Here is a 17612-nt window from a genome sequence, read left to right as displayed (position 1 = left end):
GTTGTTTTACAGTGGGACGTGCTACGGGTGGATGTGATAACAATTCGACTAACCCGGCTCTCCCCAGTTTTGAATAACCCGTGTATCCAAGCTGTTTTGCTTGAGCTTTTAATTGTTTTACCGTAGGGGCTTCTAAACCTAGTAATCTCAACAATGCTGACTTCCGCATTCGAGAATACCCGATCACACCTCTCTGTTTTGCGACCCGCTTAAGCTCGCGTACAGTAGTCATAGTGTTTACACCTAACATAACCAATGTCTAATTGGAGTCTATCTTGAGCAGTCGCCTACGTTCTTTTATGTAGCCCTTTTTATTCTCGTAGATGAGTTGATGTCTGACTACGTTCGCTCCGTGAGCTTTACATAGACAGTAGTGCCCTTTAACCCCGATACCACACACAGAACACGTGTAGTTAGGACTTCCCATATGGAAACAACAGAACCTAGTCCTGCATTTCCTACCACAGGCCTCGGTCTTCCCCATAAGTATGTATTCGCATCGGTATGGAGCGGGTCTCATGTTTACTTATATGGGTATTTAATTTAATTGCTTCGCAACCAACGCAGTAGCTGCTATACCCAACACTATGAAGCCCAGTTCACGATTCATTTGTCCCTTGGATGGTGTGTAGTACTGAGCGAGTGTGGGTTTATTGAGCGATTCCAATCGTTTACCAGTTAGTAGGTAGTATTCTTTCATTGCTTCATCGACATCGTTGAATGTTTGAACGGCATGGTTTTCACTCGTGAGTTGTTCGTTAATAAAATCGATCCTCTGGAGGCGTTTTTTAGCGTACTCGGCCTGTGCCTTTAGTAATTTCTCAGTAGCGAGATTGTGCCGCTTCCTTTCTTCCTGTATTTCAGCCGCGTGGTCATCTCGTAGTTTCGAGAAGAGGAAATTACTCCCGGAAAATGCCAGGGCATTCACTAACGCCCCACCGACCATCATAGCTATCGTGGCCATCCTATATTTATTTCATTATATTTTCAGGTATTATCCCTTGTTTTACTAGGATGTCTTTTGTGGCCATCGCCATACCAAGGTTCATTATGAGCATACCCATATCCTGCAGGTTGAAATCTTGCTTGATAGTTGGTTGTTTAAGCACCATTTTAGTCAACCGAGCGTACCCTACGGCTAGACTGGCGACCACTGTGGCGTGGTATGCGTCGTTGACGAACGTTTTCCCCTCAGACATTATGTATATGATATAAAAATATTTAAATTATAACATGATATGCGGGTCGACAGTGGGGGGTACCACCTCACTGTTGGGGGGTACCACCTCACTGTGGGAGGGTACCCCCACGTATAACCATGTTATAACCACGGCAGCGCCTACAGCCAACAACAGTCGGGGGTTGATAATTTTATGTTGGTTACACCACCGTTTTTTACCGGCAGCTACTCTCTTAGGATTCTTCTGCCTGGTTACTGTTGGGGGTTCCTGTGAAGGGGTCACTTCCCCCACTGGTTCCTGTGAAGGGGTCACTTCCCTCACCTCGGGAGGGGTCTCCTGTGCAGCATCCATCTATACTATTATTATTATTTTTTCTCTCAAATTGACAATGCTTTGCCGTGATAATCGCCGCCGTCACTGGAGCCAACAACATGCCATATTTGTGGTACAGCTCGCAGCTGATAGAGCTCACGGCGTGTTCGATAAAAGGGTCTTTCTCGAGGTCTTCCCACAGGTAAAGTCGGCGCTCTGGTGGAATGGGAAGGAAGTATGACACAATACCGGTGTATATCTGGGTCATAGCCGATCCTATTGTCTTTGTCATTTCTGCTCCGAGCCGGGACTCGTATCTAGCGTACAGCTTATCGATTTCTTCGGCTGACATTTTGTGAATTTTATCCGGAGTGTAGTCTCCAAAGTAATGTTTGGCTTTGCCGCCAACAGCCAACGCCACCAGTTTCTCTCGCTTGTCATCATCCACTACCCCAGGTACCAACAATTGTTCAAGCAATTCCTCACACTCCATCTTATAATATAACAAGTAAGAGTTAGTTTCAACTATATAATACCCGATGCAGACAAAACACAGAGAAATGAAGGTTAAGTTGCACACGACAAACACTTCAAATATCATAGCTATACTTAGTATTTGCTTAACTTTAGCTTAGCTTTGCTTAGCTTTAGCACACCCTATATGCTACTGGTTGGTCGGTCTTGAGCACGAGCTTAGCGTGTTTAGTTTCAGCGAGCTGTTTCTTCACCCGTTCCCGTTCTAATTTGCTCATCACATCGTTCTCTCTCAAACACTCCTCGAACGAATCCCTGTCCTTGCAGTGAAATAAGGCCACCCATCGCGTCTGCTCCCTGAGGTCTTTCAACACCGAGTTGAACTTCTGCGTTAGCACCCAGACGCTGTGATTTGCATGCCGGCCGGAGAAGGCCAGGTACGATAGCATGTCTCTCTTTTTTGTTATCTCGCGATTAGCGCTGCAGTCGTCCAGTATGAACAGCGTCGGTTCCCCTTTAAATTTCTCGTGAAGAGCTTTCAACCAGTCCTGCAGGCGTGTTCCAGGGTCGATTTTGTGTACGTCCGGGTCCGTCATCACCCAAGGTCGCGCGTACGTTTTATTCATGCTCAGAGTAGGGCACATGATAACGATGTTATCGAACACATCCTTGTAGTAACCCTCCAACATATCCAACACGAAAACGGTCTTCCCACAGCCAGTCTGCCCGCACACTATGGCGCAGTGTGGGTCAGTGGGGAGGTGGAGGTCAGTAGATGGCTTGCACGAATCTCCCATTGTCTATATTAAGTTGCGCGTCCATAATAACGTACAGATATAATTTCAACTTACCAGCGGGTTGAGCCTTCTTAGTAATCTGGATGGTTATCCCTTCGCTGCCGTTATCTATACGGCGCCCGCTACCGTGCAGTTTATCATCATCCGTGGATCGCATGTCCAACCATAGGGCGTACTTGGTGGTCAGGTATTCACCGATCTGCACGGAGCTGAGGTCCAGGTCCTTTGTTATGTAATCCCCCACTGGTAGCTTTTTTATCTCATCCCACTGCTGGTGTGGTCTCATACCATGACTGAACAGCTGGTTGGGCACGCCCTCGATGGTCACTTCCACCTTTTCAATCTCGGGGTTGAAAAACTTCTCGCTGTCCCTCCGGAATGGCTCGTAATCCTCCACGGGGATGACCAGGATACCTTTCATCGATCGCGCCGGCACGTTCAGGTTGATATTCCACACAGTGTCGCTCTTATCTCGCACGACTGATCTATGCCTCAGTACGCGATCGTACAGGATAGCCATCTTCCCAGAGTACTGGCTTCGAACCTGCCTGGCCAGCTCCGGGCTAGTGACCATGTCGAACTCCAGAGAGATGTTGTCTATGGCATAACTGGCCTCATCACCGTTCGGCGTACGCACTACTTTGCTATAGTCGTTAAACGTGAGCTCGTATTCGAGCCTATCACCCAGCGCGGCCTGGTAAAACGGCGCGTGTCCCGTGAGCAACTCGAAGTCGAGCGGCACGCAGAATCGATTCCCGTATGCTCGAGCGATGGCCTTTTCACCGTCCGATAGCTTGTCTAGCTGGTCTGGCGTGAAGGCATACCCTATGCGCGACCGGGTTGATTTGCTGATGCCCTGGTACACATCATTGACTCGTTCTCCCTCGCTTTTCCAGAGATCCCCGTAGCAGTGAAACACGTCGCTGTCGTCGATGCTCAGCACCTCGTTACCGCTGATCTTGACGGTCGTTTTCTTGATGATAGCTCGACCCACGTTCCGCACTAGCTCGCGTTTGTCGTTGTCGGAGGTCAACGTGATATTGAACGCCAGTCGAACAGTGCCTGGTACAATGAGGTCATTCTCACCAAGGTTTGGAAATCTAACCAGCAGAGTTTGATTCTGGTCTATCTTGCTGGGATTGTTGGTGATGGTCACCGACTGGCGCACGGCTCTGGCTCCTAATGGCTCTCTCAATCTTCTGAAAGGATCTAATTTTCTGCCGTACATTGTTATATATAAATGAAATATATTTTTAATACTAAATAATGGCTGAAGACATACCTATGATGGAGATGTGGGATGATACTATGGATGATACAGGGGCCGAGCAGGAGACCTCATTCTCAGGTGACGCACTCATGGAGGGCGCTGTCGACGATTATTACAACGCAGTTGAAAATAAATCCAAACTCAAGCCGTTGGGAAGGGACTATTCCAGGTTTACCCTCGATAGCAATGGCACGCTGCGTTTGAAGGCTCACCCGGAGATCGATCTCGTGAATAAACGCACGAGAGAACCGCTTGCTTTATCAACACTGGGCAGTCGACATGGGAGTGACTTGATCTGCGATGAACTAGGTTTCATAGATTACGGTGGCGCGCGACCTAAGCTTCCTCCGAAGGTCCGTCAAGATCTGCAAGCTTATGATATTAAAAAGGTGTTGGCCGACTACGAGAACAAGCCCTTCCCGGGTTTCGAACTTACCTTTCGGGAACTGCGGGGGTTGGACCTGTTGATGCAAACCATTCGTGGTCAGCCCTGGAAAAGCACGGCCAAAGTGAGTGAGATAGACGGCCACATCGACTATGAAAAGGGCAAACTCGGTGAAACTGAGGACGAGTCTATGAAAGCCACCATCGAGGAACGAATACGTAATTTGGAAGAGGAAAGGCAGGTCTGGTTGGAGACAGCGTCCGGCTACAAAGAAAAGCTTCGATCCCAGACCAACCGTGTGCGGGAAACCATCAATCAAGTCCTCTACCGAGACACCACGTTAGCAGACAGGATTCGGATATTGTTCCGGGAGCAAGGGATCACCATCGCCAGCATTCTGACTGCATTGGGTTTCATCATATCAACCTTGGTGGTGTCACTGACAGGGGGTACTGTGGGAGTTCCCCCCACACCCCCCGGCGGTGGTGTTAAAGACTGGATAAAAAAACTCGGGGAAGGCCTAGCTAAACTGGCTGGTAAAGCCGCCGAAGCCCTTCCCGGCATCCTGGGTAGCATCGTCTCGTGGTTGTTGGGCGCTCTGGCTAAAACTGCCACGTGGCTCAGTCAAAACCTGTGGGCAGCCATCGTCGCCGTGGCGGGTCTGGTGTACGTAGCGGCTAAGAAATTTTTAACCAAATAAGTCCCAAAGCTACCCCACCAACCACCAGGGCCGTTTTACTATCAATATGCTGCTGATTGGAGGCCTGAATATGAGGGGCCACCTCCTGTGGTGTTGGTTGAACTTTAGACTCCGGGGGTGGCGCCACTATACCCGTTTCACGTGGTGGGATGTGTGGGATATAGGGGGTGTTAATATCGGGGTTGATACCCAACTTTTGATCCGCCGTGGCTATGACTATTTTGTTGTTATAACCCACCACTTTTTTTACTCTCAGTTGCATATCACTCGGAGTCATGTACAGCCCCACGCCGAACACGTAATTGACTTTCGATCTGGCGTATTCTAACACGTTTTGGTAACGGTCGATGGCCCGCGGGAGATCAACTGGAGAATTGATAGCATCCTCAACGTTGGCAACGAACTGTTTCTGAGCGTCGTAAGCAGTTCCCTTACCGAGGATGTTGGAACGCGTCATCGACTGCGCACCCAACAGCGCCCACACGTACGTTCGAATCGAGTCGTTCAAGCGTATTGTACCAGCACGAGTGAATTCTTTCGATGTTTTTGAGATCATTTTAGTCCAGGCTGTGGCTGCATCAGGATTGGTTTGCTTTATGTAGCTGACATGGATCTGTTCATTCGTTGTGGGGCCTGTAAATGTATGACGGTGTGGGTTGTATGTACCATCTGCAGAACCGGCTATATATGTTCCGGACCTGTAGAAGTACACGTAAACTATACCGAGACCATGGTTCACACCAGGAAGGCGAAAGTCTTTATTCGTTGGAATCTCAAACTCCCCACAAACACGTTCATAAGCGCGTTTATCATAGGGGTTATTCGTCATACTCCACGCTTTATCTTGGGGAAGAGGAGCACATATTTCCTTCAATATTCGTCTCGTTTGATAATAAATATGAAACAAAATGACTGCCTTACTCAGTTCGTCTATACCGTAGTCTAGTGTCACACCTGACCCTGTCGTCGCACACCACACAGCAAAGTTGAGTTGGTTCTGCCAAAACTGCATTGGGTTTTGATTCCAGTTTACCACCGCCTGCGCGTTATTAACGGTCACGATATAGTTTTCAAAGATATTAATAAAGGTTGTTTTAAACCCCGTACTACCTACCACCACGATTTTCAAGTGTGCTAAGTCCATATTATAATATATAATTTATATATTATAATATGTACATAACACTTCCAGGAATAACGAGCGGTGAGGCCGTTCAGCTGACGCACGCGATCGATAACACGTCAGGCCAACTCGAAGTCGCACTCTGCGATATCACCTACCTACCGCAATGGACTAACATCAACGCCAGCAACAATAAGCTGTTCGTCAGTGGAACTCGCAGCCAGATAACTGACGGCTACTACAGCGTGTGCTCTCTAAACGACGAGGTCTTCAAACCCCTGGGAGCCGAACTCAAGATGAACGACTCAAACGGCACAGTGGTGTTAATCAACAACGGAAGAAACCCCTTGAGGCTCGGCCGACCATTAGCGAGGATACTCGGTATGTCTCCTGACGAGATAAAACCAACAACAACCGTCACAGGCACGAAGTTACCCGATCTAGTACCGTACCGAGAGCTGTACATTCATCTCGGTCAGGTGAGCACAACGTACAACATTCAAGGAGGTCACCCTTCCACTATACTGAGAGCAGTGCCGGTGAAAACTGAGAAATACAACGACGGTAGAACCGAGTCGTTTTCACCACGGCAGTATAAGGGTTAACCCAGGGCAACATACCTGAGCTGATAATATCGGTGTTAGATATAAATCATAATCCTGTAAATATAGGATACCTCAGCTTAACGCTTCACGTAAAATGACCAGCGCACAATAGCCCGGAGTGAAAAAATGCGTCAATATCGGGATCTCCGACCTCGGAGACACGCGTGGTTTCAACGCTCCCGGAGTAGATGGTAAATCGTACGCCTTGCAACTGAAAAACAACATTTACAAACGCGTTGAAGTCACCTCCGGTGGAACCCTAAGTGATATAGTAGATACCACAAGAGCAACAGTCAACACTAAGTACGCCCTTGTCAACACCGGTAATAACTGGATAATATACCCATCGTTCGGGGGTAAACTGTTCGACTTAGACGATGTTGAGAGCACTACCGTCGCCCGAAACAAGCCATATTTGCTCGTCTTCACCGAACATGACAAGTGGGTGTTGTTACCCGATAACGACTTGTTTCTCAATATTAGGCTCGGCTCCCCCTACGTATTCACGGATAACAAAGACAACCACCTAAACAAAGTCGTGAACAATGGAACCCTGCTCGTGGCTTACGTCCCAACTCAGAGACGTAGCGTAGTCGTCAGCCCACTCGACACTATGGCAGCCCACATGCTATCGAGTAAACCGGCCATACAAAACGTGACATTGCAGTTGGTGTCTGAATTCGAAGGCGTGGTCAGTATACTAGAGAGTCTACCGGTAAACTCAACACTGATCATCAAAGTCTACCTAGGGGAACCATCGGGGAATGATGTCGAGATCGTGAAGGGGATCAAACTCGGGTGGGGGAAACGACACCAGTATCAAGTTTGCAACATTTACGTGCGGGTGGGTGTCGGCTCCAACACCAGTCTGCAGGGGGTCAACGTGATCGTGGAAAACAAGATATCACTAACCAAGATCTTCCTGCCTGACAACATACACTTCATGGGTATGAAGTTCACCCCTGAATTATTATCAGAAAACCAGTTGGAAATTATATCGTAATAGTATAATAATGACCAGTCATCGTCCCAACACTACGCTTAACGACCTAGGAGATACGGAGGGATTCGATCAGCCTGGTGAGGAAGACACCTTATATATCCTGCACTTCAAAGACAACGTGTACAGACGGGTGTCGTTATCAGATTTAAAAGAGCCCAAATGGCTGATCAACTTAACACTCGCCTCACCTTATATCACAATAGACGAAAATGCGTGGATCTCTAAGATTAGGAACAACGGTATCTGGGTCGGGGATTTCATTCCGGAGAGGATACCCATGATAACTACTGATACCGAAAAAAATAGGTTAAAGACTGGAGTAAAAAATAAATTAACATTTAGCAATTATTCTTTTAACATAAGTCTTGATATATTCTCCCCTTTCACACTCATCATAGAAGTCTTCTTTAATGATTTAGACAATGAAAACACCTCAAGAGTACACCAAATTTTACCCGGGGTGTCAATACACTGGTTTGACAAACACCAAGGCCAATATTGTCGTATTGTTATGCAACGGGATACCCACGGGGGTTCTATAAACCGCTTAATAAACCTCAGTGGGGTTTTTATTACAACAGGAAAGTCTATTAGATTCTCACCTATTACCCTGACTACTAGTCTAGAACTTATAGACTTCAAATTAATTTATAGAGTATTAACTGAAACCCAATTAAAATATCTTTCAAAATATATATTATAGGATGGGTCTGTACCCAGTCGTAGAGGAAGTAGCGAAGACGCTGGAAACCGTAGATGGGTTCCGCTTGAGGCAGTTATGTGATGTGAAACGCCAACTAGAACAAGACCGTGACACGCGGAAAGCACTATGTAAAAAGTACCATAGAGCTTTCAATATCTTGGACGGGGCTGACACTACCCTTATGACAACCAGCATGGGACTAGGGGCGGCAGGTGTTGGATTGTTAGCTACCATCGTGGCTACACCTATAGTGCTAGGTATTGAAATAACAGCTGGGGTGGCAGGGGTGTTAGGGTTGGCACTTAAGTTGATATCACGCAGACTGCATCGTAAGGCATTGAAACACGACGAGATCAGGGTTCTGGCCGAAGCAAAGCTCAACACAGTAAGTGGGCGTATTTCCACGGCACTCTCTGATAGTAAGATCTCAGAAGAGGAGTTTCGTTCAATCCTCTCTGAACTCACAAAATATAACGGAATGAAACAAGATATTCGGTCCAAGTCTCGTAAGTCTGCTATCAGCGAAGACGAGAAAAAAAAGTACATAGAACAAGGGATACAAAAAGCCCAGCAAGCCTTTATTACGAACACCAAAGAGATCATAGGCGGTTCACGTTAAACTGTTTCATCGATATAAACGTGACATAGGCCGGGTAGGGGGTTTGTAAGAGAAGAATTATTGATCGTACCGTACGGCACAGTGTTACCTCCTACCAACACACGTTAAGAGTAGCAAGAGCTAAGGGCCCAACCAAAGCCTTAGTTAGTAAATAAGGCGTTGTAGAGACTTTTTTTGAAAGTGTTTTAGAACCCCCATTCCCTATACTACTCCATGTCATAAATGACCTCTGAACACAATGTTTCTCACCTGACGCAGCCAGGGGGACGAACACATCCAACTGTCCACCCATGTTGGAGGGGAGGATGTGGTTGGCCACAGTTTCAAAGAACTCACAGGTCTCTGGGGTATCGTAGTTGTTGATGTTGACGGTGCAGCCATGGACAAGACAGATGTTGCCTGGGTCGTCTGAATGTGTAAACAGTCCCACACTCCTGATAAAAAGGGAAGGTAAATTTACAAAAGTAATAAAATATTAGGATTGGCAAGGGACAAAGATTCATCATTCAAATTGTGAATTGTTGTCAGTACATACTGTGCATTCCTGCCTTGTAGAACTGTTTCAATCTGATGCATCAGTGTCTCTGTGCTTGTTCCTTCGTACTCGTACACGATAGGGATCACACCAAACATCACGGCGTCAAGCAGCAGCTGCAAACACAGACACATATTATCACCTGATACAGATACAGACAGATACACAGATGATGCAGATACAGCTGCAAACACAGATAATACAGATACAGACAGGTGATACAGATATAGCTGCAGACACGCATTATACAGTTACAACTGATAGAGACTTAACTGCAGATACAGGAACAGACACAGATGACACAAATACAGATACAGCTGCAGACACAGATGATATAGATACAGGTACAGCTGCAGACAGATGATATGGATACAAATACAGCTGCAGGCATAAATGATACAAATACAGCTGCAGACACAAATGATGCAAATACAGCTGCAGGCACAAATGATACAAATACAGCTGCAGGCACAAATGATACAAATACAGCTGCAGGCACAAATGATGCAGATACAGTTGCAGATACAGATGATACAGATACAACTGCTGATACAAATGATAGAGATACAGCTGCAGACAGATAATACAAATACAGTTGCAGATACAGATAATACAGATACAGCTGCAAGAACAGCTGCAGATACAGATTATACAGGTACATATAGTTTCTTTCGTTTGAGGCACGAATTAGAATGAAATTTCTTTCTCCTAGCGTCGGAAGATACAACAAAGGGAAGTAATGCTATAGGTATGGGGGCGCTCTGGTAGGTATAAAAGGGAGGGAAATTTGAATTAGATTATTCTCAGCTGTGGTGCACCAGCGGTCAGTTTTGATTATGGACGGTCCCGCGAGAGTCAACACTGACAGTGACAAGTTAGACGCCATTTTGAAAAAGTTGGATCAATCACAAGCTGAAATTAGGAAGGCAGTTAATGAGAAGATTGAAGGTCTGCGAGATGAGTTTCATAAAACATCAAAAGAATTGCATAAATTGAAAGCTGAGAGGGACTATCAGTGGAAAAGAGAAGGGAACAAAATTCAGTTTTCTTTTAATTCAGAAGCTTTGGAAAACTTAGAACAATTACGGTTTGCAGTTCAATATGGTAAGACTGATTACGCCTTGGAATTGATTAATGAAGAAGTTTCCAGGTTCCAGACAAGAAACAAGCACATAAAGATAGCCGATTCCTCAGAGGGGGGTTGGGAAACAGTGCGCAATTATGTGGCTCATGAATTGGCGTCAGATTCTGATGACGACAAAAGAATCAACAGAGCGGAAAGCAAAGCCATTAAGAAAATCAAGACAAGGGCGTCTCGTTCCGCACGGTTGCATCCCTACAAGTCGACCCAGCGTCCTTCCTCGACAGTCACTCAGGTTTCAGTGGATTCCCATGCTGGTGACCAGTCTAGTAATTTTCGTGGCCGAGGTCAAAGGTCTGAAGCGTGCTTCATGTGTGGCGAGTTCAGCCATTGGAGACGTCAGTGTCCCTTGCTCAGCAACACAACACAGCAACGTGGGAAGCTTGACAGAGAGTAGGATACGTTCCAAGGAAGCAGAACCTGAAGTTGAGTATACTTTATGTGATGATACTGTAAACGTTGATGAACCTGGCCTTACAAATGACTTTTATGAATATGAACAAGATGGGCTAGATATAATTGTGAAGGGTAGACTAAAAAGTCATGTTTCGTTTTGGAGAGAAATATGTGCTGTTGATTTTGTAGTAGACATTATTGAAAACGGGTACAAAATACCTTTTTATTCTACCCCAAAAAGAATGAATATAAGGAACAATAGATCTGCTAAGGAGAATTCTGACTTCGTGTCATCGGCTGTTCAAGATTTGTTGCGCAGAGGGTTGATTGTTCAGTGTTCAGATAAGCCTTACGTTGTTAATCCTTTATCTGTAGCTGTACAACACTCTGGTAAGAAGCGTCTTATTTTAGACTTGTCTAGAGTGAATAAACATTTGTGGAAGGCTTCAGTTAAATATGAAGACTGGAGAACTGCATTGTTGTACATAGAAAAGAATGATTGGCTAGTGAAATTCGACATTCATTCTGCATACCACCATATTGATATTTACCATGAACATACGCAGTTTCTAGGATTTGCATGGGGATCAGGAATAGACAAGAAGTATTTTAAATTTCTAGTCCTTCCGTTTGGTTTGAGTACAGCTCCTTATGTGTTTACCAAGGTTACCAGACAGTTGGTAAAGTTTTGGCGTTTCCAAGGTTACAAGATTGTTACTTTCCTAGATGATGGGATCCTGTCAAGTTTTTCCGAATGTGAAACGACAATTGTTGGCCAAATTGTCAAACAAGATTTGTTAAAAGCAGGTTTTGTTCCAGAAGCAGAAAAGTCACTATGGAAGCCGGTTCAGGAGATCGAATGGTTGGGTTTTATCATAGATACTAGACACATGAAGTTGTCCATCCCTCAACGGAAAATTTGTAAGCTTAAGCAAAGTATAGGAGAACTTCTGTCTTCTACTGTACCAGTTCCGGTGAAGAGCTTGGCTTCGGTTGTTGGACAGATAGTTGCTATGAAGATGGTTGTTGGTACTTTGTGTCAACTAATGACAAAGTTTCTGAGTATTCACTCTCCAGGCTTCATCGTGGAAGGCACCTGTGGTGCTATCGTATTTGAGTAGAGATCAATTACAATTTTGGGCTGCGCATATTGACAGTGCACTCTATGCTATGCAAGCATTCCTACACGGGTAGTTTACAGTGATGCTAGTAATTCTGGTTTCGGTGGGTACTGTGTAGAAGTTGGGCAAGCCATATCACATGGTCAGTGGTCAGCACTAGAAGCGTCACGAAGCTCCACTTGGAGAGAGCTGAAGGCAGTGTTTCTGGTTATGAAAAGTTTCGTTTCCATTTTGGAATCTCACAAAGTAAAATGGTTTACTGACAATAAAAATGTAGAGTCGATTGTGTTCAAAGGTAGCATGAAAGCTGATCTTCAAGCTTTGGCTTTAGATATATTCTGGCTGTGTAATGAATATAATATCAGAGTTGACATGCAGTGGATACCAAGGTTAGACAATGAGCGTGCTGACTATCTGAGTAAGATAGTAGATGCTGATGACTGGGATATCCAGGATTATGTGTTTCAACACGTCTCTGCCAAATGGGGCCAATTTGACGTTGACAGATTTGCTTCATATTACAATACTAAAGTTGTAAGGTTTAACTCCAGATTTTGGAATCCGGGAAGTGACGGAGTGGATGCTTTATCCGTGTCCTGGGGTGACGACAATAACTGGATAGTGCCTCCTATATGTATGATTGCACGCGTTCTTAAACACATGAGAGAGTGTCATGCCAAGGGAACTCTCGTGATTCCTGTATGGTATTCAGCTAACTTCTGGCCTATTTTGTGCCCTAATAGGGTATTTATACCCCAAGTTAAAGATTGGATGTATCTTCCCACTTGTAAGGAAGCATATGTACCAAGCAGACAGTTTGGGGGGTTGTTTGGAGTAAACGATTTAAAATTCAACATGATGGCTTTACATGTGGAATTTTGATGTTGTTTGCGTGTTACAGGTGTGTTTGAACATGTATATAGAAGTGAGATATTGACTTTACCTCCACCTATGAGGGCGCTCGTGAGAAGTCTTCCAGAGCATTTGTCCTGCTCGAGAGCAAACTCCACAAATAAGAAGTATGATTACGGCTTTAAAGCATGGAAGAAATGGGCTTTGGCCCATGGTATGTCGACAGATATGCCCTTATCACCTTTGCACTGTTCTTTATATTTGTTAGCGATGTGTCAGCAAAGTGAATCTTTCTCACCTGTTCAGACAGCTTACTATAGTTTGAGACATGCCCATGTTTTGGTTGGTTTGGAAAGCCCCACAGAGAGTACGCTAGTGAGAAATGTACTTGAAGCCGCTAAGAGGAAGTTAGCCAAACCTGTTTGTAAGAAAGAGCCTGTAACAGTTGAGTTGTTGAATAAGATCGTACCAGACAATGCTGATGAATGTTCATTGTATAAAATGAGAACTGTTGTAATGTGCCTTCTAGCCTATTCAGGTTTCATGAGATCGTCGGAGTTATTAGCGATAACTCGGAATGATGTTGTATTTTGTCAAGCTTACATGGCTGTTTTTATTCAGAAATCAAAAACTGATGTCTACAGAGATGGGGCCTGGATTATTATAGGCCGGACAGGTACAAATAAGTGCCCTGTAGCATGGTTGGAGCGATATTTGAAGCTTACCAAATTGAAAGATCCTGAATTTTTATTCAGAAATATGAGTAAGACTAAAAATGGTTACATTTTGAGAGGTGATAATAAGCCGATGTCATATTCACGTTTGAGAGAGCTTTTCATTGAGGCGTTTAGTTCACATGTTAGTGATATATCAAAGTTTGGTCTGCATAGCCTGAGAGCAGGCGGAGCGACTGCAGCCGCAAACAATGGCATTCCAGATAGAATGTTTAAGCGCCATGGCAGATGGAAATGTGAAAATGCAAAAGATGGTTATGTAAAAGATGATATTGAGAAGCGTTTAAAAGTTTCTCTTTCGCTTGGATTGTAAATCTGCCCGTTCTTTATATCTCAGTTGGTGCACCGTACAGCATGCCATGTTATGTAAGTGTTTGTTGTATGTGAATAAGGGGTTGGAGAAATATAGTTTCTTTCGTTTGAGGCACGAATTAGAATGAAATTTCTTTCTCCTAGCGTCGGAAGATACAACAAAGGGAAGTAATGCTATAGGTATGGGGGCGCTCTGGTAGGTATAAAAGGGAGGGAAATTTGAATTAGATTATTCTCAGCTGCGGTGCACCAGCGGTCAGTTTTGATGTGTCCTGTATGTTATGTGATGTTTATGTGAGTGGATATATACACTGTCTGTATATACGCATGTGGTCTATACTGAATGTTTATTTCTCGTGTCATGTTACAGACCGATGACTGGCACTGTTGAGTGGGACGGACATGTCCAGGCTGGCGAGCCGTTAGAATACGTGAGTCATCGGGGAGCATTTGCCATGAGCTGTCCAACATGTAACCTTGAGATGTTGTGTGCAGATTTGAAGCTGATTCTGTGATGTGATGAGACGACGCGTTATCTAAGTCTAAATGAATGTACTCTGGTATAACTGTAGCAATTACATAATTATTCGGTTACGAATAAACTGTGGTCTCAGTTGGTGCACCGTACAGCATGCCATGTTATGTAAGTGTTTGTTGTATGTGAATAAGGGGTTGGAGAAAACTGCTGATACAGATGATAGAGATAGTTACAGACAGACGATACAAATACAGCTGCAGATACAGATAATACAGATACAACTGCTGATACAGATGATATAGATACAGCTGCAGACAGACGATACAAATACAGCTGCTGATACAGATAATACAGATACAGCTGCAGGAACAGCTGCAGATACAGATGATATAGATGTCAACTTCTTTGACTACAATGATGTGGATCACAGCTTGAAATATGAGGCTGTCTGATCTAGACCAGTCTAAGTAAACTTAGTCTCAGTGTATTTTGTTACACTCCACCACTGAGTCTAACAAAACCTAGTAAAAGGTCGGGTCAGGTAACCTATGAATGACCAATGACCGCCCAATCAAACACAAGAGGGTTAAATAGATTTAACCAATCAGAGAACAGCTACTATTTTGGGATCAGAGGGACTTTCAAAATATTCAGGTCACTGACACAGATCTCTCCACAAACAAAAATCTGCATATAACACAATTATTTGACCTGCAGTATATATGCTTTGGGATTTCTGTTGACATGGTTAGCATTAGCTAATATTTCCGCAAGATGACATCCTCGAATACTGCCCAAAACACCATTTTCAGTGACTGTTTACTCACCGTTGTCTGTATGCTGTGTGCATCACCCGGAAGCAAGCATATGCTATAAAGCATTCGAAATCATTCAGGTACGAACTTTTTCGAGATAAAATGTTCAAAAGGTATGTGCGAATGTCCACTTTTGCGATTTGGTAAACTGTGTTCTGATTGGTCAATCTCAAAGGTTACCTGATGCGACCTCCCATAAGGTTTTCTTAGACTCAGTAGTGGAGTGTAACGAAAAGTACTGAGGATAAGTTTACATAGACTGGGTCTAGACTTGTTTATTTTCAGCAGGCCATCATGGACAAGCACTTAGTCCTTGAATATATGTAATTTGATTGTAACAAGTAAACATACTGAAATTGAAAAGGAGCTGTGAGTTGCTAAATTCACCGGAACCTGAGGAGATCTACACTAGCTTCATTTAGGGTTTTAGCATTGCAGGAAGGGCCAGGTATTTGGGAAAATAATGTGGTTCAAGGACTGTTAGATAGACTAGAGGGCATCAACATGGGGATATTTATGAAGTCAAACACACACAAAATGCACAGTATGCATTGAATTGAGATTCTATTGAGATTGTATAGTAGCAGTCAACAGGCTGCAAGATTCGCCACTAATCCCGAAGACGGTATCAAGTCAATTCAAACATGTGCACCTTACAACTGCTCCTGACACTGATAAATTGACTTGTAGCTCTCTATGACAAGGACAATTCCAACATGCTCTGTCATCAGTAAACTCACCTCTGCTGCAGGGACTCTGGACGAGATGAAGATGATGCGAGGTGTTGCTGTCACCTGACTGCCACCAGGGGGCAGAGTGTTCAGCTGGTTACACCGAGTAGGATACCCTCCTCCTCCTGACAAGTCAGATCTGGTGCAAACACACCAACATTTCATGTGAGAGCCATTAAATTAACTTAGCAAAGACGTTCATACATTTTCTTAACAGCGAGTCTGGTTAAATATCACTTTGAACAGAAATAAAGTTTAATGCTAAAAAGTTTGGAGAGATAACAACTGTTGATGTAATCATGGATAGTTCTCATGATGACAGCTTCCTCTCCCTCTAGCCACTTCGTGGCCACACCTTCCTCTCCCTCTAGCCACTTCGTGGCCACACCTTCCTCTCCCTCCACCCACTTCCTGACCACACCTTCCTCTCCCTCTAGCCACTTTGTGGCCACAACTTCCTCTCCCTCCACCCACTTCCTGACCACATCTTCCTCTCCCTCTAGCCACTTTGTGGCCACAACTTCCTCTCCCTCCACCCACTTCCTGACCACACCTTCCTCTCCCTCCACCCACTTCCTGACCACACCTTCCTCTCCCTCTAGCCACTTTGTGGCCACAACTTCCTCTCCCTCCACCCACTTCCTGACCACACCTTCCTCTCCCTCCACCCACTTCCTGACCACACCTTCCTCTCCCTCCACCCACTTCCTGACCACACCTTCCTCTCCCTCCACCCACTTCCTGACCACACCTTCCTCTCCCTCTAGCCACTTTGTGGCCACAACTTCCTCTCCCTCCACCCACTTCCTGACCACACCTTCCTCTCCCTCCACCCACTTCTTGACATCTTCCTCTCCCTCCATCCACTTCTTGACCACATCTTCCTCTCCCTCCATCCACCTCCTGACCACACCTTCCTCTCATTCCACCCACCTCCTGACCACACCTTCTTATCACTCCACCCACCTTCTGACCACACCTTCTTCTCCCTCCACCATCGCTGACCACACCTACCTATGCCTCCACCCACCTTTTGACCACATCTTCCTCTCCCTCCATCCACCCCTGACCACATCTTTCTATCCCTCCACCCACCTCCTGATTGCCTGTCCCTACATCCAGATTTTCTTATGGCCCCAGCCATTTCTGACATCTCTTGATGTCTTACTGAAGTACTGACCCACCTCCTCATGCCTGTCCTGTTCGGAGGCAGACCATTTGTTTCCACAAGCTCCCGGAACCTTGTCTCTGCTATGTTCTCCAGATGGATCACTTCTGACAGAGTGCGGTTGTTGACACTACGAGGATCATAGTCCGCTCCAGAC

At 45.1% G+C, this 17612-nt stretch overlaps 2 protein-coding genes across 2 annotated transcripts in view; one reads left to right on the top strand and one right to left on the bottom strand.

Annotated features, from left to right (window-relative positions):
* The window catches only part of LOC137286201 (epithelial cell-transforming sequence 2 oncogene-like), an 86714-nt gene that overhangs the window by 54678 nt on the left and 14424 nt on the right, over positions 1-17612 (bottom strand). The window contains exons 8-11 of the mRNA XM_067817917.1: positions 17472-17611; positions 16297-16426; positions 9708-9823; positions 9422-9606 (exon numbers count right to left, since the gene is read on the bottom strand). Of these exons, the coding sequence (XP_067674018.1) occupies positions 9422-9606; positions 9708-9823; positions 16297-16426; positions 17472-17611 (571 nt within the window). The remainder of the gene's footprint in view (positions 1-9421; positions 9607-9707; positions 9824-16296; positions 16427-17471; position 17612) is intronic.
* Positions 10544-14264, top strand: LOC137286620 (uncharacterized). The gene is made up of 5 exons (XM_067818569.1): positions 10544-11241; positions 11408-12345; positions 12613-12999; positions 13267-13431; positions 13747-14264. Exons 1-5 carry the CDS (start codon positions 10544-10546, stop codon positions 14262-14264), a joined length of 2706 nt encoding a protein of 901 aa, XP_067674670.1.

The sequence above is a fragment of the Haliotis asinina genome, chromosome 6 (genome assembly GCF_037392515.1).
Source record: "Haliotis asinina isolate JCU_RB_2024 chromosome 6, JCU_Hal_asi_v2, whole genome shotgun sequence".
Classification (NCBI taxonomy): Eukaryota; Metazoa; Mollusca; class Gastropoda; order Lepetellida; family Haliotidae; genus Haliotis; species Haliotis asinina.
Note: the sequence above shows the minus strand (reverse complement) of the source record. Positions and strands in the feature narration are given on the sequence as shown.